General features: G+C 37.3%; 1 protein-coding gene across 2 annotated transcripts in view; it reads left to right on the top strand.

The window, feature by feature from the left end:
• st5 (suppression of tumorigenicity 5) overlaps positions 1 to 24,361 on the top strand; it is a 72,197-nt gene that overhangs the window by 33,198 nt on the left and 14,638 nt on the right. For both annotated transcript variants that reach the window (XM_015375993.1, XM_015375992.1), the window contains exons 5-14: positions 8,622 to 8,743; positions 12,466 to 12,684; positions 13,087 to 13,183; positions 13,374 to 13,418; positions 13,628 to 13,812; positions 14,320 to 14,429; positions 14,792 to 14,861; positions 18,685 to 18,762; positions 19,193 to 19,333; positions 19,505 to 19,653. In XM_015375993.1, the coding sequence (XP_015231479.1) occupies positions 8,622 to 8,743; positions 12,466 to 12,684; positions 13,087 to 13,183; positions 13,374 to 13,418; positions 13,628 to 13,812; positions 14,320 to 14,429; positions 14,792 to 14,861; positions 18,685 to 18,762; positions 19,193 to 19,333; positions 19,505 to 19,653 (1,216 nt within the window). The remainder of the gene's footprint in view (positions 1 to 8,621; positions 8,744 to 12,465; positions 12,685 to 13,086; positions 13,184 to 13,373; positions 13,419 to 13,627; positions 13,813 to 14,319; positions 14,430 to 14,791; positions 14,862 to 18,684; positions 18,763 to 19,192; positions 19,334 to 19,504; positions 19,654 to 24,361) is intronic.

Genomic DNA, 24,361 nt, shown 5'->3' with positions numbered 1-24,361 from the left:
GCAGACATGTAAACCCAGTATTATAGAGGACTGTATGCCATTTAGAAGATTACAACATTGCAGCAAACTCGACGATAAAACTGAAAGAACGAGACAGCAGACAGAATAAGATCATTTACAGCACAGTGGATTCAGTGGATAGGGTTGTTGTCTCATGTTGCCGTGCAGCAGTTCTAATTCAATGTGTATAGGACCCGTCTGTGCGTCGCCTCTTATTTTAAAATCTATAGGATCTGCTTCAGTCTCCTTGTGTCTGAAATCCTGTCTGGCTCATTTGGTTTTTAGAAATTGACGCATTTTGCTCATCATGTTTCACAAATAGATTTGATCTGTATATCTGACAGACCATGGAGGGGAGCTGCAAGTCAGGCTGCATCACAATAAAGTTTGTAGGAATTAACACACTGACTAGAAAGGCTTCCATTAGTGAGAGAAAGCAGGGTGCATGAATGAATAGTCTGTGTGAACGAGGGGGGTTAACGAGGGGGTGACAGTAGATATCTGATTATGATTATTAAAGTCTAAGATGGGTTTGTTGTATGTGGAGAGTCTGAATGACCTATTATTTCGTCTGGTTTGTTCTCCATTCTCCTCCTGAAATCTAAAGAATACAACTTCTGCCCATTAACTGATGGAATCTTCGGTTGGGTTAGGGTGTTGGTGGGTAAAGAAAAAACAATTCAAGTCTATGTGTGCCGGTGAAGATTCTCAGTCATCTTGGTCATAGTTATTCCAAAAAAGGTTAATAAACAATCCATTGGAATTTGTTTTCAAGTTTGAAGACTTTTCGCTTGCCATCCAGGATGTTTTTCTATTCAATATGCCAGAATTAGCATTGAGTTCAAAGCTTTATATAGTAGCCCAAAACCTTGCTTTGGCTTAGAAAACGTGCCAATTGAAGCAGATGAACGGGTCCAACCATGGGGGCAATGGGGGTTGTTTGGGTTCTTTTTTAGCCTGCATTACGAAATTCTGGCCTATGCCTCTGGAAGGGGGGTCGTTAGGGGCATTGTTGGTCTGGCTGACCAGGCAAGATGTTTTGTTCCCCTGCATAGCGACGGGGGTTGAGATAAAATTGGGAAGGAATCATCTCTATCGCTGCGTTGTAGGTTTTTGAGAGCTTGAACCTGAGTCTGCCCCCTCTGTTTAAGGTTGTTTTTTCTCTCTATATGTTGAAAAGTTTATATATGGAACCTGATCAAGCCATAGAAACATATCCATGCCTCTTTGTGTGTCTACAGTTGACCTAAAAAATGCTGTGAACTCCACCAGGACAACTCCACTTTCTTTCATCATCTCCTAGCATTTCCAGGTCTTGCAGCTGTGTTTGATGTTTCCTGTGTTATGTTTACCTATGGTGTGTCATTCTTTTATGTTATTATGAGCATATGGCAGATTGTTATCTTAAAGTGCTTCTTAATTGTCGTTAACCGGTCTAGCTGATGAAAAGAGAAATGATGAATGATGTGTGCTTAGGTGTGTCATGAATCATGAATCTGTGCAGCAGTGACTTTACACTAATGTCTGGTTTTATGCTTGTAAACAAATGCGGGAGACTCTGTCGTGGATGATTCAACCTTAACACCTTTACATAAAGTAACAAACCCTTAATTTTAAAACTATTTGAGGTAAGATTTACAGCATGTTGTAAAAGCCTTCATACCCTTTGAACTGCTTCAAATTGTGTAACCTTCTTCACGGTTCAACATGTTTTAATGGGTTTTGTAATTTGCTAGAATTAAATGACCTACACAAAGCAGTGCATGATTGTCGAGTGGAAGATAAATCCAACCTCAAGTTTTTGTATTTGAATTAAAAAGGTTTCATTTAAGTGCATGCCCCTTTATTCTGATACCACTAAAATAAAAATAAAAACTGGCTTGGTTTAGAAATGATCTAATAGGTCATTAATTAGATTAGTGCATATTAATGTTAGTATAAATACAGCTTCACTTTCAAAGAGCATTTTTGTTAATATTAATTAAAAATATGAATCTAGTGAACATAGATCAACAATAACACTGTGAAGTTTGAAGCAGTGTAAGATTATAAAACAATAGCCAAAGTTTGTAAAACTTGCAGAGCACTTTTCACTCCATCATTTGAACATACAAAAAAGGACAAGACAGGGTTTTCCACCTAAAATGGCATGTTAGCCAATGAGAACATTTATCAGAATAGGTAAGAGATCCTTACATTTCTGGAGGGGCTGCAGAGCTTGGGAGTGAGAATCCATTGACAGGAGAGCTATTGGTGGTATTGTTAAAGGATGGCATTTTAAAATGAATTAAATGCATGATTTAAGGCCATGTAGGGGGAAACAGTTATAAATATTATAAATATAGCTAAAATACACAAAGAGACTATACTCTGGTGGGGATGTTAACCTTCCAGCAGAGCTGTGTTTCTAAATATGTAGTTAAAGCTCATAGAAATGTTTTATATCAAAGTATAGTCTAGAGCATAATGTAATTTTGAATCTATGGGAATCATTAAAATTGTTGCAGATTCTCTCCTTATAATAGACCAAAGTTAGAATGCTTTGTAAAAGAAAAAAGGGACAAAGATTTAAATTTCTAGACGTGAGCATAGAAAAATAAGAAATTACACCCCAAAATTCTTTTTTTTTTTTTTTCTAGGAAAAAATAAGATGCATCAGGACATGAAAAAGCGATTACTCTGTCTTTTGATGTTAATAGGCTCTGGATGTGGAGGCGGCATGTATGCGCCTCCGCTGGGTTGTCACAGCTGATTGCATCAATTATATTCAGTTAGAGTGGTTCCACCGGGTGCACCGCGGCGAGTTTCTAAAGCGTCCCACACAAACCGGCTGCTTCTGTTAAATAGGCAGCTGCTCTATTTTTGCAGCTTGCCCCCCTGAACCTTACTGCAATCTAGAGCAGAGCAGATCGTTAATGCAAGAAGTAAGCTGATGAAAAGCAGAGTGGATCCCATTGTGTTTATAAGTAAATGACTATGTGCAGACTCTTTGCTTCTTCTGGATTGTTATGTAATTGTAAAATCTGCCCATACCATTGTTAAGCAACAGGCATTATAAATATCAACATTAAATTAAAGAAATAACAAAAAAAAACCTAAATATTTTAAAAAGAAAAAGATGGACCTCTTTTTAGTGTCTCTAATGGTGCCCCCCTCCATGAGAGCAGTATGTAATTAAGTAGGAAAAGTAGCTGCACTACAGGTAATGCTTTAACAGAGTCATGAGTTGATAATTGAAAACAGCTTGACAACAGAAATGTTTGTCAGCCCTAAAGGCAAGGTTTTTAAAAGTAAACATGGAATGCACATTAATGCAACTTCTTTTAAAAGCATAAATCTTTTTTAAAGCAGGATTAAGACATGCTTCTGTACAGACATCTCCACTTTGTCTCACTTCCTGTCTACATCTCCTTGACGTGCTGAGAAAGAGGGAGAGAAACAAAAAGAATGTTTGGAATTATTTTTACTGTCGTAGACAAAGGCAGCAAAAATAAACACAGCAAAGCACAATTTCGCATGCACTTATTCACGGTTGATTAACCGCTAACCTTCTTTGAATAAGTAAAAATACATGAGAAATGATCATATATAATTAAAGTTCAAAATTAAAAAGATGGAGAGGAGGAGCAATAGATGCAAACTGTGGATCACGCCATGCATTGCATTCTATGGTAGGAATCACTTTGCACCCCATTAACATCATCTCAGGGAGAAGGCTGTACATTTAAGCTAAATCTCAGGCTTCAATTGTCTCTTGTGAATGTCCCACATAAAAATTAGTCCTAGAGGGGTTATTTAATAATTACACAGGGTCCACAGATAATGCTCATCCTGTCCAGTAAGATATTCTTACAGAGCTTAATGGGATGAGTCCTAGATCTGTATTATACCTCCAGTGTTGCATTTTAGTTATTGTACTCTATTTTTTTCCTCATTTTACTCCCTCCTAAAATCTTGCTCCTTTGTCAATTTTATGCCATGAGAGGTACAACACAGTTATCTTGTGTAAAAGTATATGCATTTAAATGACAAATACTTTATTATTGTTCATTTGTCCGTAGGACCCCCAAATGGCTAGCACCGCCCTTGATCTTATGTGAAAATATGTCTCCTCCGTGTGCATGTATGCAAAGGACTGTTCAGAGTGCTGTTGTGACCATTCACATATGCTACAGCAGTGTTCATTTTCCTCTGCTTTTCTTGACTCATCAGCCACACAAATGTATGGCATTTTGAGCCAAAAAGCAAAGTTTTTGTTTTTTGTCAACAGATAGGCTGCAAGCTGTCAACTAGGGCTGCTCCAACTTGGCAAAAATCTAAATTGCAATGTATAAAAAAAAAGAAAAAAACAATATTGCCGTTGAAACCTTTTTGAGATATTCCTTTGCTTAACCACAAGCATTCAGATGTTTCACTACAGGATTTCATTGTTTTTACGACCTTAAAAGCGAGCTTGTCCAAAATCAACAGGACTTTTGCTATTTTTGTTTGGAAAATTGCCTTCTGCTACTGACATGCATGGATCTGCATTCTAGTTGCGACTCTATTCCCTTCTTTTGTTAAATCTAAAGTGACCAAAATTGAGTGCCTCTGCAATTTAAAAATTGTATTTTATCAAATTGCTATTAAAATACAAATGCAATTAATTGCCAGACCCTACTGAAAAGGTTGGCGTGGGGTTGGGGCGGATATGCCCCAGAAAGTCCAGGTATGTGAAAAAAGTACCATCACTCCGACGGGTAATATTTAGAAGTGATTTTTGTATACCGGCCCACTTTAATTTATGCTTAAAGATTTGCATACTTCAAAAAGCTGATACACTTTTTAGATTTTGAATTATAGACCTTCTGAAAAACCACCTATCACTTCCCCTTATACTTCTCGGTTATATACCATGTTGCCTAACATACTTTATAATAACCAAATCATACAGACTTTCTACTGCACATTCTCATCTAAATCCTTTTCACGTTGTTTTTCTCAAAGTTCACAGTGTTTACATGTGTTCCTTCAAAGCCAGATATTGTTCTTCAAACCCACAATTCCACCCCTTCCAACAGAGCAACTGTAACTTAGCTCCCCTCTTTATGTCCTTCATGGTGTAAGCTGATACTGACATTGTTGGTATAGTTTGCTCTGAGCCTCGCCCTGCCCACAGAGCCCATTGTGTAGAGAGATATGTACCATCACAGCGTGCAGCAGAGGTGTGTCCACTGCCTACATGGTACTGTATGTCTGGGAGCGTGTCAGAGAGATGTTTGTAATCATAGGAGTAGATTAGTACCCTGCTGCACATAAGTAGCTATACAGACATGTCATTTTCCCAGCAGGCTCTCATTACAGTATTGCTCCAGTTTATTGGAGCTGTAGCGCAACATGGGGCCAGACTAGGCCAACTTTTTCTCCTTCTCAGCGTTAACGATGCACAGAATATTACTCCACTCAGCTTATTTACTGTGAAATCCAACATGATGCATACAGGAGCCTTTGGCAGCTCACACTGTCTGTCTTTTAGTGGCGGATAAATAATTAACCAAAGAGTAGATAAGTGAACGAAACTGTCTGTCTCTTCAACCCCAAATGTTTTTAAAAACACTCCCTCATTGTTGAAGTTCATCGAGTTTTCCACCAATATGCTCAGAAAGATACTTGTTTATTCAAACTTCACTTACAGATAGCGCTAACTTTCTTTCATATAAAAGTTCCCTTCATGCTTTTTTAGCCCATCTGGCTCTGTTTTTTGTTCTTCACTGTGGTTTCTTCTCATTCTTAAGGGTTTTTTTTCAGGCCCTGCCAAAAAAAAAAAAAAGATTCTCAGAGCACATCTGAATAGAAGTGGACTGCAGCTTTACACAAGTTCTCTCTTTATTAATGTTGGACCTCTGCCAGGTGACATCAGTGAAAGCTGCTGGGTGCTCTGTAATGCTGTTTCGTTTCCTTTTTTCCAGCATAATTTATTGTCTGGTGGTCTTCCATAGAACAGTAGCCACATCTGTGCTGGTACCATTTTAAATATCATAATATGAATAATCACACTTATTGGAATTCGCCTTTCCTTTAATACAATTAGAAAATAAGATATAGGTAAAGCTTTAAATTAACTAATTTAGTTCAATCATATGGTATCATATGACTGAACATTTGATAGCGGTACCATATGATATTGGTATTACATGTATTTAAGTCTTTAAAAAACACCAATCATTTGTTTGTTCTGAAAAATTTGGACTGATTCCCATGAAATGAGGAAGTTTTACTGCATGTGATTTAATGCCTTCATGAGGTATGGTGAAGATGATTCTTTCCACTTGAAAAGTGGAAGTTATCAGTCTATTGTGTTCAGGTGCGTTTCCTGACCTGCTGCTTGGGCAAGACAATAAAAGACTTCCTAGCTTGTCTGCTTCTGGAAGAAGAGGATGCATCAAATGCATTTGCTATAAAAAAAAGGATTAATTGACATTTCAAAAACTATACATATACAAGTCAAAATGGCTTGTATATGTCACAGCATTGTGTAAGCTATAAACACAACAGGAGAGAACACTTAAAAATGTAGTACTCGCCATACAGAATCGTTTTGCTGATCTCCGCCATCTCAGCAACTACAGTATCATACAATTTTCCAGTTTTCCATTAGAAATTAGAATATGAGTGGGTGTTCAAATGCAATGTTGATGTTGGTTTGTGGTATTTACCATCTATTATATGGTTTGTATTTTTTTTGTAAGTAAGTAAAGATGAAAACAGGCGGTAGAAGCTCCTTTCCAGACGTAATTCCTTATTCATTTATCCGCAAGATCGAAAATCTGGATTTACACACCTATTTTTTTTTCATCTCATGTGTGAAAAAATGGAATATTAAACTTCAACAAATGTCAACAAAAAGAACACATTATAAAAATAATGGAAGATTTAAACTATTTATATTGACTCGACTTTGCAAAGAATATTTCATAGATGTCCACTTAGCCCTGCTTGTTTGGATTTATTAGCTGTTGGTGCCATTTTGGTAACCTGACGTAGTCCTACTCAATTCTAGTCAGAATATGAGTCTGATGCTGCTCCATAGAGCTGTGATTATGGGGCGTGTTTTGAACGAACCAGGAAAAAAAATGCCTCTGCACTCAATTGGACAGACGTACAACCAATAAGAGCAACGGAGTGCGTGACGTATGTTAAGCAACGCATAGTTGTTGTCAACAAAAATCAAAGCGTGCAGTTTCACGCCTAGAATAAGAAGATGAGCCTTGATCGCGTTTCTCTGTTCCTCTTTTAAAATTAAATTGCTGTCGATATCTTCTAGAACAGACCTAATAGCAGAATCTACTCACCTCAACTCTCCGGCGGCAGCCATTGTTGTTGTCGCCCAAGCGCGCTTTGGTCACGTGGTTGATTACGTTACTGTTGATCATCTGTCCATCATCGTATAAAGCCCGCCCTGACAATTTGATTGGATCGCCTGACAGTGGGCGGTAATACTCGCGCTACCATGGAGCAGAGCCAGACCGAACTTCCCGACCTCAAACCTTGTGGGCGGGACTAAGTTCGGAATGGCACCCAGGCTACCATTTTGGAGCTTCTTTGAAAAGCATTTTATTTTCCTCTTTTGACAGTTTTAAGTATAAAATTTAAAGCTGATGTTATTCTTCAATCAGGAATCAAAACTGAGAGCTCACTTGTTTTAAGATGCCAAACCTCAGCTCACATGACATATAAAAGACCGTTAACACATTTTTTTGGACCTAATTTATGCCATGGATTACAGAGAGCCATATAAGGTCATGGTCATTGTCTCGGCATCTAAAGGTCATGTCTTGGTACTTCTTGGTCACTGTTGGTGTGGTCTTGACTACAACATTACCACCAGCATTGTGTCACTATATTAATGCCCAGGCCTAAGGTGGTGGAAAGTTAGTCTTTTTACTCGACATAGATAGACATTTTCATAAAAGTATTTATAATTGGAAACATTTTTTCTAAATGTGGTCAAAGTTTTTGTTTGCAAAGCCAAACATTATTTAGAAATGAAATCAACTCTGAAGTTATTGACATAGATCTACTGTTATTGTTAAAAATACTTTAATTCAAAATATGTAATTATTAAAGGCTTTCTAAATATCTGTTTAGAAGAAATCTGCTATTATATACTAGATTAATCAGCCACTAGTCACTTTATAGTTTACATGTCTTTAAGTGTTTCCAACGTATGTATTGAACAGCAGATAAAAGTTATTCTTTAAAATGTCTTTTAGCACTTCTGTTACTGAAATCTCTAAGGAGAAGATCCTCCTGTGCAGACATGTTGCATGCCTGGACTCTGACTCACCAGGCGCATCATGTCCATGTGTTAGAGCAGGGCCATGGGGGTCTGCAAGACCTGCTGCCAACAGTAAATGTTTTAAAACATGGAGTTCATGTGAAAGAGCTGAGAATGACCTTTGACCTACCTTCCATGACTCATCTTAGATTGTCCAAAGGGAGGACCCTGTTATGTCCTAGACATCTTTATAACTCGCTCTGACCCCTGATATGCAGTATATTTTATATACTAACCCCACTCTGACCCCATTGCAAAAGCTACCCTTTTTTGCTGACCCCATATTTTTTCTTTGTCTACACAGAAAAGGAGAATCCATACGAGGATGTTGACCTGAAGCGGAGGAGTTTGAATAGGAAGCCTGGTCTCTCAGAGAGCAGCCGATCTTGGGCCACTATGGACAGGAAGCTTAACTCTCCGCCTCAGGTAAGTCCCACCGTTGTCAACATCAGCTGTTGGATAGATATTAATTTGCTAAATGACACCAAATTATGGCCTTTGGACTAAAATGCAATATCTGGAACAGGTGAAGAGTGGTGGACATTCTATAAGAAAAAGCACTACCCATTACTGACATGACATAAAAATATTGCCAGACTGAAGTTTTTTCAATCATTTCACTACTCTCAACTCAACTTTTTTATGGTATTAAATGTGATTTGTTATAACAAGATCAATAACATTTTTGACTATCCTCGTTTACAACTTCATTGTTAAACATTCTCTATATAAGCATATCATTGTAGGAATCTCTTTATTTTAGTTGCCATTTTTTAACTTCTTTGTCATTTAAGGTCCTGGCAGATTGACTCACTTTTTCCAAAATAAAGACAGATAATTAAACAAAACAAATAATAATCATCAGGGACAAAACTGTTTAAATAAATATAAAATTTTTTTCATAAGGAAGGAAATATCCCTCGGTAGTCACAATGTGGGGACATTGGCCCCTTGCTTTTAACCCATACCTTAAGGAGCAGTGTTCTGACACGTGTTCTTGTGTTCTCGCTAAGTACATTCTTGACAAGAACACAGGGAAGTATGGACTCCGGGAGAACAGGAGCACACAGCATAAATATGGGTCAACTGGAACAGAAGTGTACTCATGATTAACACAGTCAGATAAACACAAATCAAATGAATGTTTTGCCATCCATCCATTTTCCGTCATGCTTATTCGAAGTGGGGTTGCTAGGGGTGCTGGTGTCTATCTCCAGCTTTCTAAAGGGGAGAGGTGGGCTACACCTGGACAAGTTGCCAGTCTATCTCAGGGCAACACAGAGACAAACAGGACAAACAACCATTAAGGCACACACTCACGCTTAAGGAGAATTTAGAGAAGCCAACTACCTAACAGTCATGTTGTTGGACTGTGGGAGGAAGCCGGAGTACCCGTAGAGAACCCACGTATGCACAGGGAGAACATGCAAACTCCATGCAGAAAGACAGTGCTACCCACTGCGTTTTGCCAAATAAATGTTTTGCCAAATAAAGAAAAAATTCAGAGCCAGCGGTACTTAACACGTGGCTATGCCGAGAGAGGGCTGCTGCAGACGGACTAATGTTAGTCCTGGCTGCGTTTAGTCTTGGAGCTCCACTTGTTGCCACAGTGCATGCTGGGAAAGCTGTTAATCTTGAGAATGAAGTCTGCTCTGATGCATGCTCGGTAGAGAGGGAGGGGTGAGAACAACAGCCGGGGAATTTGTCTGTCCTCTGTCTTGTGTTCTTATGATTTGGAACAGTGCTAGGGCTGAGGCTGATTTCGTTTCATGAGCACATGAGAATGCACATCTACGCAACTACCCACGGGGATGGGTTAAATGCAAAGAGTTAATTTCTCCAGTGTGAGATAAATAAAGTTCTATTTCTTTGTCTTAGTTTTGAACCAATGAGCAGCCTCTCTTGCACTCAAACACCTAGCTCCACTTGGCCACTCTTCTACACCTGAAATTAGGTTAAATCTTATACTCAGCCTGTTTTTTCTGGATTTTTTTTTTCTGCCAAAGGAAATTGTTCCTCTACTGCTACACTCTTTCCACTGAGGGATTGCTATAAAGTCAGTATCCCATTGCAATCCTCTGGGCTTTCTTAGCTAACCTTTTCACTAGTCTGCATTTTACAGGCAGCTGAATTTGACTGCGTAATTACTGGGAATAGAATTGAATATAAAAGAAGTGTATCACCATTGCAATGAAGTGGATTGAGCTGAACTGAATTAGCTTGACTGAATTAAACATGTTTGTTCAGTTTGATTGCTTGATATGAAAGCCATAGATTGGTGCTATATAATTAAAACGCCTTGAAATGAATTTTAATCTTGGCTTTCACCTGAAAAGCATAGATTAAATACTGCTGTAACTGCCAATGACCTACTGTTAGGTTTAATTTCCATTTGGGATTAATAAAGTATTTTTGAATTTCAGCTGAATTGAATGAATAGAAGAACTCGTCAGTGATCAAGAAGGCAACTTTCAAAAGTGAATCTTTGTTGATTAGGTCAACCTGATTATGGATTTAGTAGCAACAAAGTCTACTCCTACAGATCCACAGGCTTTGTACAAAAATAAAAAAGAGAGAGGAAAGAAATCTATTGGTGAAAATGATGGCTGACTATAGTGTGTGAGCCAGGTGTTATTTGAGCTTGATTATAGCACTTCAAATATAGTTTCAACAATAGCAAAAGCAGTTATTTTGAATGAGACGTAAATGTCGATGGTTTTATGAATAATTTAAGTTTAAATAATGTGGTTAACATTATTTAAGTTATTAACTGATACCAATTTGATATGAAATTGAATTATTATTTTTATATACACAAATGTCATATAGTCTAAAGGAACATGGAATCTAAATCTTAAATTTGGATTGCATTATAGAGTTATTCTTTTTTTTTTTCTTGTTTGCACTAATTCACTTGTACTAATTCCCATTTGCAGTACGTCTCCTTTTGCTTTTGCTCTGTTTTTATCACTTCAAACGTTATGAAAGCACAAAGCTGCAGTCCTGTTTCTCTGTCACGCTGAACACGTACAATATTTTCATTTTATCTTCCAAACTTTAACCGTAGATGAGTTTGAAAAATTATTTAGTGCTTGGATTCAAACATATCATATTATGTTATATTACTAACAAACATCTGTTTCATTCGAAAAAATGAAACTGTTTCACTAGTTTCATTTTTCTTAAGTTAAATATGAGGATTTCTTTCTTTATTTCCAGTGCAAGGTTTACTGCCTGAATACTGAGAGTCATAGTCAGATTCAGGTGAAAACTCTTTCCTTTTCAAGTGAGCATGTTTTAAAAAAAATGCTCTTTAGGTGCTATAATGTTGGGTGTTGTTTAAACGTACCACCATCTTATAAAAGGCCCCATATGTATCAACAAATAGGACAAACAAAGGAACATGTCAGCAGTTTAGTCCATCAGGAAGTAATCTGGGGCATGAAAATAGCCACATTTAGGTGTCTTTGTTATGTGTGCCCTTTATTTATCATTTAAGTGGGAGGAGGTTAGCAGTTCAAAGAGCTCATTAATCTTTACAGCAATGACTAATATACATCCAGGTGTTCCCTTAGTTTCTAAACAGTCTGAAGAAGTGAAAAAACAAGCACAAAAAACCCCCAAACAGATTCGACAAGAGTGGAGGAACACAATAGATATTACATTTTCTAGTTTATTAAGATGTACCTGGGAATTTTTTATATTTTTTATTTTCAACAAGGCTGCAGCTACATTTATTTTAAACAAGATTAAGTTTAAACTGAGTATATTTAGTGAGAAAGAAGGTTTTTTTCACCTCAAATGCAAATTTTATTTATATTTTGTGGAGTTTTGAACAAAATTAATGCTCTCTGTTGTTTTCTCTTGGCAATTTTTAGAGGCTATACTCCCCACTTAAAGATTATTTGATTGCTTAATTAGTTGAAGTTGACTTTTTCAATAGTTGATGAATCATTATTAATAATAATTATCATTTAGAATTAAAAGAATGTGAAAAGGACAGATTTTTACCCTTTTCAGACCTTTTCCAGTCTCTGGCAAAAAAAATAAAGTTGAAAGCTGAGGCTGGGGAACTAATAGAATCTAATAGTAAAACTTCATCGGTTTGAAATGTTTTGGACAGCGTCTTTTCTCTTTTCTATGTCCAGCTTCCCTCCAAACCCAGCAGTCAGTCTCTCCGCCTCCCTGGTCCAAGTGACAGGAAGAGCCACCGCATGTCCCAGTTGTCCAAACGCTACAGCCACGATGAAATGCTTCTCATCCCCCAGCATGTCGGCATGTCATCGTCCCCCTGTGGCTTGCTGGATGACAGTGTCTGTGGCACCAGTGATTCCCTTCCCTCTCGCAGGCACTGGAGGATCCCCAAGGTACACACTGCTATGCTAGATACCACACAAAATCCTGCAGAAGCCTTTGTCACTGGATTGGAAATCTCACGAACCTGATCAGTTTTCTGTCGTAACCAAGCCAGAATCTTGGCAGTTCTGGATCATTTAGTATTCCTTACTATGGAACAGAGGTTTAATGAGAACAGACTTTGATCCAGCAAGACGTTTTGCATGGAAAATCAGCCCTTGAGGTGCATTTTAAAGAGCTTTACCTAAAGTATTTCTTTTTAATAATCTGCAACGCTTGAAATACATGCAGTGCACTTAAGACTATTACTTTTGGCAAGGAACATGCCTGCTTCCTCTATACTTAGGATCAAAAGACAAACAGAATGAACTCCAAGTTCCTCACAGAGAATTTCCTCCGGTTTCTGTTTACAGCTGGTCCAGAGGATAAACTCCATTTACTGCACTAAACGAGGGAAGAAGAGGCTAAAGAAGTTGTCCATGTCCAATCTTGAGACAGCATCTCTCAGAGGTAAGGCTGCTCCTTATTCCCTTTTATCCCAAGGCCAGATAAGTGGGTAAATATTTATATCTCCTCCGCCCACAGAGAGCCCTCTCTCTCCCTCTCTGTATGCTTTTCTCATGACATAAACACATATCTGAACATCCCCCGGCCCATAGAGAAAATAACCTTTTCTATTAAACTTTTTTTTTTTTTCCAGATGACAACAGTGAGAGTGAAAGTGACTCGGATGACAGGTTCAAAGGTGAGCAGTGATTTTATTTGATAGGTGAGGCCTAAATCTTTCCCTCTCAGCTTTCCCCAGAGCGTCAAAGTTGTGTCCTTCATCCAAGTTCGATAAGAAGGTTGAAAGAAAGTGCTTTTAGCGACCCACATAATTAAGCCCATTATTACCTAATATCTTTAAGTTCTTCCTATGGTGTTAATTTCATGTAAAACTTCTTCCCTCCTCAGCTCACACGCAGAGGTTATTGAAGCTGCAGTCCATTCTACGACGAGCTCCAAGCTACCGAACACTAGAGCTGCAGCTTATCGAGTGGCAGGAGAGGGAGCTCTTCGAGTACTTTGTTGTTGTTTCTCTAAAAAAGAAACCTGGCAAGAACTCCTACACACCAGAGGTCACCTATCAGTTCCCAAAGGTAAAAGTCTGAGCTTTATCTGAAACCTGCAGCTGGTCCTTTGAGGCAAACATGGCACCTGGTATAAACAATTGGTTTTAAAATTAGTGGCTAATAAAATATTATTTCCATCATTCTTATGATGCTATAAGCTCTGGATTATGTAAAGTTTTTTATACTTTCTCTGCCTCTCACTGTCATATTAATAGCCAAATAAATAAATGTTCTGTTGTTTTTTTTTCATGTGACTCTCCCTTCTGTTGAGTTCAAATCTCTAAGGGTTTATAGCCTAGAGCCCCAGACTCTGCTGAGAGTTAAAAATAACTGGAGTTCATTCATGTGAGGGACAAGAGTTTTTAGTTGTTTGAAAATAAACTTTACAGTCGTTTGGCTCTGCAGAAAGCTTTGGTAGACACACTGAAACGTTGATGGGCTAGAGGCTTTAATGAAGCATTTTATTCTGGTCTTCTATCTAATATCATCTAGTAATTTTGTCAACACTGAAGTTTTTGTTGTGTTGTTTTGCAGTTGGAGAGGCTGACCAAGCAGATGAGGGAGGCGGAGCAAAGACTGAAAGCTATTCCTCAGTTCTGTTTCCCAGATGCAAAAGACTGGAATCCTGTCTCTGAGTACAGCAGGTAAACCTGAGGGGAATGAACGAATCACCATGGCACCTGCTGATAGCTTTAGCTTTACATGGAGTTAGTATTTTTTTGTTTTATACCGCCATATTTTTTTTTTTTCTTTTTTCCATTTATGAAGACTGTTTGGGTTAGTTCTGATCAAAAGTTCACTTTAGTTTCTATTGCTCCACAGTAAATCAAATTGCATAATCACAGTAACAGGATTTCCTTGATTGTGATTACAAAGGACTGTGTGGATGAAATATTGAAGAAATAGAAAATCATGCATTCATAACTAACATGTGGTTGGTGACATGGAGACAGACTAACTCTCTTCTGTGATGTCTTCCTCTTGATTCTGTTGTTTTGTGCTGCAGTGAAACCTTCTCCTTCATGCTTACTGGGGAGGATGGCAGCAGGCGGTTCGGGTACTGCAGGCGCCTCCTGGTAAGAAGTTCCAACTCCCCTTTGACTGTCCATCACCCAGCCCACACCCTATTTAGTCATATTTGTTGTGACAGGCCTTTTTCTTTGAACACGTGATGTTTTTTTTTCCTGAAGGGATGTTCATGCGCTTGCCTGATTGTCCGCTGTGGTAACAGGAAGTAAATCATGAAAAACATGCAAAGCTTAACAGATTAAAAAGACTGAGATCAGAGAGGGGGGGGGTGGTTTCATAAGAGACCATTTGTTTTAGCAGCTGATCAGAATTTGTTTCAGTGCAGGAAAACCACTAATCCAGTTACCAGGAGAAAAACAAACCATACCCCGTTTTAAAGACGAAGGTTATTTCAGCTCATCACAAACAGTAATAAAAACATAATTACATTTATAAATCTGTCTCCCTACATGTAATTTGACCAAAAAATTACACATCATTTGAAATGCTTATGGTTAAAATCTGCATGTAATATGTAATAAAAACATAACAGGCTAAGTGAAAATTGACCCATTTAGTTTAACAAGGCTTTCTCAGGAGAGGGGAGGACAAAGAAAAACCAGGAAAAATCCAAACTTTGTCATTCTGGAGAATTTCCTCCCCGTAATGAGGCTGCAGAGCTCTTTGAAGTGTTTTGCTGAGCCTCTCATTTGGCCTGTGGGCAGAGAACAAAGCTGTGTGGGATGTTGTGACAGTACAGATGATTCTGTTTGCCATTTCTTGTTTTTTTGTGCATCCTTTTACATCTGCTGCATGTTTAGTTGTGATCCTTTACCCCGAACGTCTGAAATTCTAATATGTACGTGTGAAAAATAAAACCCTCCTCAGTAACACACACTTGGTCTAAGATTTGCTGAGACAGAAGCAGGTTTAAAAGAAGGCAAAAAGTAGGGAGCTGGTCTCTTTCAGTAACTTTGCTTCCTCTCCGCCATCCGTCCAGCAGTTGGCAGTAACCGAGCATTCCTAAGGACTTGAATCAAGCCCTACACAGTTGATTTAATCATCCGTTTGGAAAAGCAGAGGAGAAACAAGAGAGGAAAATTGTATACCTAATATGGACAAGTGGATTGGCGCTTGTTGAGTGCCTGTATTCATTTGTGTCTTTCTGACTGAGAGACTCTGTTGTTTTAAGCCATATAATGGTTTGGGAGAATGCAGGGGACAGCGGATATGATCAGGAGTAGATAAACCTGTGTTTAGGAGGGAGGTAACCACATGAAAGACTTTCTCAGATTAAATTAAAGACATCCCTGTGTTATCTTATCACTATGCGTTACCCTCGCTATTACTATGACCCTGTACATAATGGCTTTTTGTTTAATATACACAGATTACACTCAATAAAGCTGAATTTTTTCTTTGTGGTTATATTTTGTCCTTACTGGGGCCACAGAGGAGCCTAAAGAACCATAATGATCTCATTATCTTAGTTAAGAGACAGAAAAATTCTCCAGCAGTAGACTGTGGTGTTTTAAAATGTGACGGTCACCAACAAACAAGGAGGCGCTGACTGAAGGCAGCGGCACTTTCTTAAGTCCACTCTATAATAACTTGATTTAAAGTAAGCTGAATTTTTGTCATATTTTCTGGACAACTTGGTTGGAAAAAAAATTTAATCCTGTGAAGGTTTAAAACATTTTGGCTTAAGATTAACAGTCTTACTCTTTTAGAGTATGTCAGGGAAAAGAAACTTTCCTAAGTATCTAAGCGAAAATGTAATTTTTTGCTTTTATAACTTGATTTCTCAAATAAAATTAAAAAGGAGCCTTTAAAGAAATTACTCAAGTTAGAGTAAAAAAGTATTTTCTAAAAGACTACTTAAGTACTGAGTAATTGATCTACTTAGTACCCATAATCATAACAACTGATTTATTATTTTACAAAATGATGTAAAATGTAACCAAAAATGTTGATATGCAAATTCTGGTATTTCAAATAATAAGATCATAAAAAACATAACATACAATAAAAAATGTAGGTAAAATGAAAACTATTCAAATTAGACTTCTTCACTTAAACATTTTTTAAAAAATCCATAGTTATAATATGTTAGAATATGTTAACTTTCAGTTTACTGTTTACTGGATTTTCACTCAATCTCCAAATAACATGACAGACTTAGCAGATGGAAAATAGCATTTAACTAAAAAGCTTTGAGCACTAATAAGAAGAAAGTGTGTCTCTCAATGGTTCATATTAGTTTTAAAAACCTTGTTTTTTTTAAATCAAGTCCCTCCCAATAGATGGAGCAGCCAGGCATTTTACTCACCCAAGAGTAAATGATAAATGGCTTTTACTTATATAGCGCTTTTTTAATTTAGGAGACGCGACCAAACACTGATGGTGGTAAGCTACATTATAGCCACAGCTACCCTGGGGCTCACTGACTGAAGCAAGGCTGCCGTGCACTGATGCCACCGGGCCAACTGACCACCATCAGTAGACAATGATGGTGAAGTGTTTTGCCCAAGGACATGACATTGAAGCAGGAGTCAGAGCTTAACCCACAACCTCCTGTTTAAGTGGAAAGTCCTGCATAGAATACCCGTATTAAGATGGGTAGTAGTACTTCATCATATTTTTACTAAAAAAATACTTTTAAAAGTAAATATTTTGCATAAAGTTACTCAAGTCAAAGTAATTGAGTAAATGTAACTAGTAACTACCCACCTCTGCAAACAATGATGTACAAATGTCTGGTGTTTAAAATAATTATAGCTCATGGCTAAAGGAAACTTTATATTTAGTTTGTTGAAAATAAACTTTAAAGCCAAAATTTAATATTACATAAGACCAATTTAAAAGGAGGATTCTTTAAGACATAAATCTTAATTTTGTCCTAAAAAGTTATGTTAAAATTACCGAAATGACAATTAGCTAGCCAATATACCTACACTTAGGAGAATTCTCATTGTTGAACAGAGAAATAACAGCCTTGAGGGAAATTGTCCAACATCCTTTCAAGAGTTTGGTGGAAGTTCTGGAAATGGTAACTACAGCAGGAGGCAGTGCTATAAGAGCAAGTACACACATGTATTTTTTAGGACATGGTCTACAGATGTGTTACACCACCACACCAACCAGAGACGACTTCTAAAACGTCTCACCTGGGCTCAAAGAGAACAGGACCTGATTTTAGATAAAACTATCGATTAATGCTGAAAACAATCTTCCATAAAGACTAAATAGCTTGCAGTCCAGTGGGAAGTTTCCAGTCAGGGATGACTTGGAAAACTGTATCTACTGTTGTTCCTCCATGTGTTTTATCAACTCCAAAGTGAACGCAGCTGTCTACCAGGAGATTTTAGAGCACTTCATGCGTCATTCTGTTGACAGGCTTTATGGAGAGGCTGATTTTATTTTCCAGCATGAAAAAAATAGGAATTTTGATACATTGATAGTATAACCATCCATCTTCCAAGAACCATTCCCATCATGAAACAGTCCTTTTCAGTCAATGTTTATGGAGTATCTGTTGATTTCTGGCAATCAAATGGCTTTCAGTCATTCGTCTATTATATACATACCAAGAGTACTTTGATTGAATCTTTTTATTTGTATAAATAAAACTCAATACCAGCCTGTCCGGCTCTGATTAATTAGCTGTTCTAATACAATAGTCAATTTGTGAAAATCACAGCATTCCTGAATATTATTGACTCAGCTGTTTTTTTTTTTTTTCTTACAATAAAACTCCAATAAATCCTCTAACTTGATGAATGTGTTATGTTATACAGCTGAAAGGCCTCAGTGAGTGTATTTATAGCCGGTTTTAGGAACATCTGCAGATGTATCTCCTTACGTCTGATCCATGTTCTCTCGTTATTCCAGCCAACTGGGAAAGGAGCTCGTCTTCCAGAGGTGTACTGTGTCATCAGCCGGCTGGGCTGTTTTGACTTGTTCTCCACGGTGGGTTCAGTCTTGCATGTACACACTCCCACACTTAATCTGATCCACATCCACCTAGATGTGTGTGTGTGCGGCAGCTGTGTTTAACTGCCTGACAGCTGATGGAAATAACTTTCAGTTGTATCTCTGCAGACTTGACTTCATTTTTTGAATTTCCCAGAACAATTGTTTCCTTCACTTAAGTTTCACAGCACTCATTTTTTGATTATTCTAGTTTTTCTTGTGACTTTATTTAAAAAAAAGGAAGTTCTAAAAATTGAATAAATATATATGCAGTCATTATGAATTCTAATGCTTGATTTTTTTAGCTGTAGCATTCAGCCTTTAATTGAGTTGATAAAGATAAAATGACTGCAAAATTCCAAAGAGTTAGTGAGTGTTGATGGTTCAGTCTGTTTGAAGCAAGCTGTCCTCTTACTGCTCCTTTCAGATCCTGGATGAGGTGGAAAGGCGCAGGGGAATCTCGGCAGCACTGGTTTATCCCTTCATGAGGAGTCTGATGGAGTCCCCCTTTCCTGCTCCAGGGAAGATTATAAAAGTAAAGACCTTCCTGCCTGGTGCAGGAAATGAGGTCAGTGTTTCTGCCAAAGCTGGAGACCGTCGCTTCATTTCATTTAATCTAAATAGCACAGCTTTTCATCACATGTACTTTTCAAGAACATAGATGCTCGACTTTTTAAAGGTGGTTTAGACACATAAGGATATATGTTTTAAGCTTTAATGTGTGTGTCATGTCTTGTAGGTCATAGAGCTAAGGCGACCCAATGACTCTAGATTGGAGCATGTTGACTTTGATAGCCTGTTCAGATGCCTCAGTGTGCGACAGGTGATACGCGTCTTTGCGTCGCTGCTCTTGGAGCGCAGAGTCATCTTTGTGGCTGATAAGCTCAGGTGAGTTTTCCCCATTTTCAAACTAATTTTGACATATCTGAATTATTAGCAACAATCTCTGCTATAGAAAATAGATGGGGGATTTGTTTTCATTTTATTGTTCCATCCCCACTTATAGGTTATCCCCTTATTCATAAGAAGAGATTTTATTCCCTAATCAAGTTAAAATAACGATGAGGTCTGCTACTGATGAAGCTTGTAAGAACCACATAACCATATTCTAACCCACTTAAATGATCTGTTGTATAGATTAACCGAAAATATTAGATATCAAATGTCTAAAACAGCAAAGAAATTGTGATTGTTATAGAGAAACAGGAGCCCCACTCATAATTTTTCTTTTCTTAAATTCTTCAGAGGTTGTGGTCTTTGAATCCTGTTTAAAGGATTGAGCTTATGTGCTGAAAATGTGAAAGCTTAAGAATATTTATGCTACAAACAAATGTTGTATAAATAAAGTAATACAATTTATTGAAATATAATATGACTTAATTTGACCATAAACTCACTCTTGATGCAGCAGAACACTGAGTTCAACTCACTTGATCCAAACTCTTTGCCAAATTCATAAAGGGTGCACATGAAACGTGACCCACAGACTTCAGAGACATGAGGGAATTACATTTTCTACATAATCCCATATTGCATTATTAATATTTCAATACACCAAGACAGGAAGCAGTTTTGTCATACCCTCTTCCATTATTATGGTGGCCAGTTCAGCTGTTTTGATACTAGATACTGGACTGGATATTCAGAATCGAAAAATTTTTTGTTATTAAAAGGTAGTTGCAGAATTCATGTTGTTGTTTTTTATTTAATCTGACTTTTTTATCTAGCTCAAAGACACAATGGTACCTATGTGTTACATAGTGTACAGAAAATAGATAATGTAGTCATGATTTGTTATGTCATAGTTACTTTATCATGGCTCTGATGACACAAGTGAATGTATCTCTTCACCAAGAATGTAAACTAAATGCCTTATTAATCTTGAACTCTGATTTGTTATACGGTTGTATATTCTCAGCTTATTAGTTCAGTGTTATTAGATGTTCACATTTGATTCTGATGTCTGATTCTGTGTCCGGTCTTTCGGTCAGCTCTCATACCAGCAGGGAAGTTGGGCATCATCATCGAAGTAGATTCAGGGTGGGGTCTGATAAGATGTGAGGAGTCCCCAAGGACTCCATGTCCCACTCTGTCCTGTTACAGAAAAGAGTGAGATACTTTTAGAGCTTTGGGTGGAGATTTGAGCAGAGAAGTTATCTCTCCACATATCAGGGCCCAGTTTAAACAAACATCAGTGGGGGCAGTGACTGTGAGGGGAAGGAATGTACTTCCTGTGTGCACGACTCTGCCCTCTGTGATCTGTAGCTCAACTGTCGCCGTTTGACTTATGATGCCCCGTTCACTCCCAACGTACGAGCGAGTACTCTGGTAATGAGCAACAAAGATGAAGTTTCTCCAGGGACACAGACATAGGTGATAGGATCTGGGAGTCACCGGGAGGGAATCATGAATTTCACTCATGATACTTTATAAAGATTCGTTGTGCAGAGTCAACCCATTCTTCAGTATTATGAGATTGCGGATAACCTTCATTTACAACCTCATTTTTAAAAATCTGTTTGAATTTTGTGAGGGTAATGTAGCTTATATTTTGGACTTACGATTTCTTACTTGATTTATGATCACGGAGCCAAAAGATTAAAAAAAATATTAATTATCTATACAACCATATTGCTTCTGCAGGGTTTGGATTTTACCTAATAAATTTAACTGAAATGTTAGTCACCCAGCGTGATGTTCTGCATAAATGCAGCACTGCTTTGAAGTTTTGCTTGTTTGGAGAATAATCTTTATTGCCAATAAGGAAAGATAAGATCAATAGCCTATTAAGAGCAATTGCTGCTACAAATGGATGTGACAAGGGATATAATGCCAGTAATGCTGAAGTTTTTGGACTAAAAATTAAATGTTATTGTGTCTTTTTGACAGCATAGGGCAAAGGGTTTGTCCAGAGCACCTACCAATGACTTGGTAGCTTGCATTTAAAAAAATAAAACAACTAACTCATCTGAATATCAAAATAATCCAGAATCCAATATGAAGTTTGATTTATGATGAAACAGGGTGATGGGCCTTTAGAGAGCTGTGCATCATCCAAAATCACACGAACACAATGAATTGATCAATGTAGGAAAAGGAAAAATTGCACACAAAAAAAAGCAAAACCATCAGCAAACACCCAAGATGATAAAAACTGATAGTTTGTGTCCCAGAAAACTTCAATTTTAAGAAATAAGTGTTAAGACTGGTTTGATGTGCTGCTTAATCACTGGGTCTACTTCACATTTAAGCAGCTTTTGATTCATTTACATTTTGTTTTGCCATGTAAAACACATCCATATGTGTATAAATAATATCTCACAGCTTAGCATAATCATACATACTTAATTTGGAAACTTCCTTTATAACCAAAACGTCAGTTAAAACTAAAATCATCTTTGTTGTTTTGTCTGTAGTTGTTTGTGCAGAACTTCTTTGTGTTTCTAAGTAAAGAGTAAATAAAGTAAAATATGCTTATTTATATTTCGTGATGGTTTTAGCACTGTCACATGGACTGATTTAACAAATACTGACACTGATGATAGCTGAGTTTCTCCCTCTGCACCTCTAATATATTATATGTCCTCAATGTACTGTAGAGTTTTAGGTATGTTATTTTCCTGGAGTGTTGTATATCTATAAACATGCGAACCAGGAGAGAATAAACCATCATAGGCAATAACTGTTAAGTGAAGTCTTGTAATATTACCCTGCTAAAAGGGTTGTATTCGCCATGTGGTACCTGTAATAACAAGTTTGAAGCTTAATCAGATAAACACATCATCAACTCTGTCAATGTTATTTCTCAGCTTGACTGACATGCCTGGTGAGTTTTCTTTCTCGCTCTGTGGCAAATAGCCTTGTGTGTCCTTAGGCTGGGACTGTGAACAGTTAGGAGCTCATATGTGTGTCTCTGCGTTGATCTCATGGCACAAAGCAGGGAAGTGCTCTGGCCTGTGCCACTGGCTTTGTGTTTGTTATATTATCTTGTTACAGTAAGTCCTGGAGGTCCTCTGCAAACATAAAAATAAAGAGAAGAATTAGGTGAAATCTGAGAGGTTTAGAAGAGCAGTAAAAAGGAGTACAAAAAGCTTCTTGGGTTTCTCCAGGAAAACAATCTTGTCTCCTGTGGCTGAGTTTTGCTAAAAGTGACAAACTAAATATGTATTTCAGATGTGGTGTTGGCGTATATTTTTGTTACAATCTTTTTTTTTTTTTTTTTTTTTTAGAACTTATTCGTTTTTGTTATGGAGGATAAACTTCATGTTGGTGGATCTGTTTGTGCGGATTCAGCTGTGGTCTTTCTCCCCCTCTGCTAGTAACAAACACTATGTGGAGTGTGCTCTGCAGTACAGAAACAAATTCAAATCCATGTTGATGAAGTGTAACCGCTTTCTTAGTGAAATTTAATTTGACAAACACATTGTAAACATAGGAAATGTTTATGCTTTTCAAAGAGTTGTTTACGACATGGGTATCACCAGAAGGTGGAGCTTCATTCAGTAGACAGAGCGTAGAGTTGTTTCATTTTAGTTTGATAGATAGACCCACTACAAAGGGGGTCCAATCTGACACATTGTTGTTCTATAAATAACGTTATCCAGGCATAAACAAGGTAGGACAGTATTTTCTGCTATTTATGGTCATTTTTTTAGGTTTTTAGTTGTCGGGCCATTTTAATTCTGATTTTTGTGAAGTTTTTGTAGTTCTTTCATATTTCATAACAGAGAAAAAGCAGATTGAGGCCTGCAATATTTTAGGAAAACATAGGTTATATTAGTGTTAAATTGTGTTATATAACAGTTTTCTTCTATTATTTTTTTTCCAAATCATTTCCTAACTTCAGTCAATCTTTAGTATATCTAAGATTAAGATTTACATTGCATTTAATTGTCCAATTACAAATAGATTTTTTCTCACAGTTAAATCTTTTATATTATCAAACTCATTGCATTAATGTAAAAAGTAGAAATAAAGTGCAGTTTTCAAAGGGTAATTTAATATTATAAAGCCAACCTTCTACTTGTGTAAAAAGTAATTAACTCCCATGTCTGTGTCACTTCCCAGTCATCCGGTTAATGGAAACCATAAAGATCGGAGGCAATTAGACTTTCACACTATTTTTTTTACTGAAGATGTTTCAACACCTATCTAGGAGTATTTGGCAATTGTGTTGGTTCACACTATAGCAGTTTGTAGATGGAGCGCTGATGATTTGAAGCAGCATGGAGGTCCATCCTTCTGATTATTTTCTTAGTCTGATGCTAATCAATGACGTACCTATCATATCCTGGGGTCTTTGATGGTCTGGTTTCTATTGGCTCTGTGTTAGGCCATTTGAATTGATGCCTCTGATTTTAGCCTGTTTTGTGGTTAATTAACCCCTACAAGTAATAATAATTAGAATTTGTTGTTGTCATCAAGTTTTTGTTATAATTTGCTTTAATTAATTTCCTTTGAGTTTTAATAAAGTATTTTTGAACTGTATTGAATGGAATTGAATGAACAGGCCAGAAGACTTTTCACAATAGCTGTGGAGAACTATATGCCATCTGTCTTTATGGGATTCTGTTAACATAGCCATGTTAATGAGTTT

This window comes from Cyprinodon variegatus, unplaced genomic scaffold, assembly GCF_000732505.1.
Source record: "Cyprinodon variegatus isolate N-32 unplaced genomic scaffold, C_variegatus-1.0 Scaffold128, whole genome shotgun sequence".
In the NCBI taxonomy this organism is placed as follows: Eukaryota; Metazoa; Chordata; class Actinopteri; order Cyprinodontiformes; family Cyprinodontidae; genus Cyprinodon; species Cyprinodon variegatus.
This window is presented reverse-complemented; position numbering and strand designations above follow the sequence as displayed.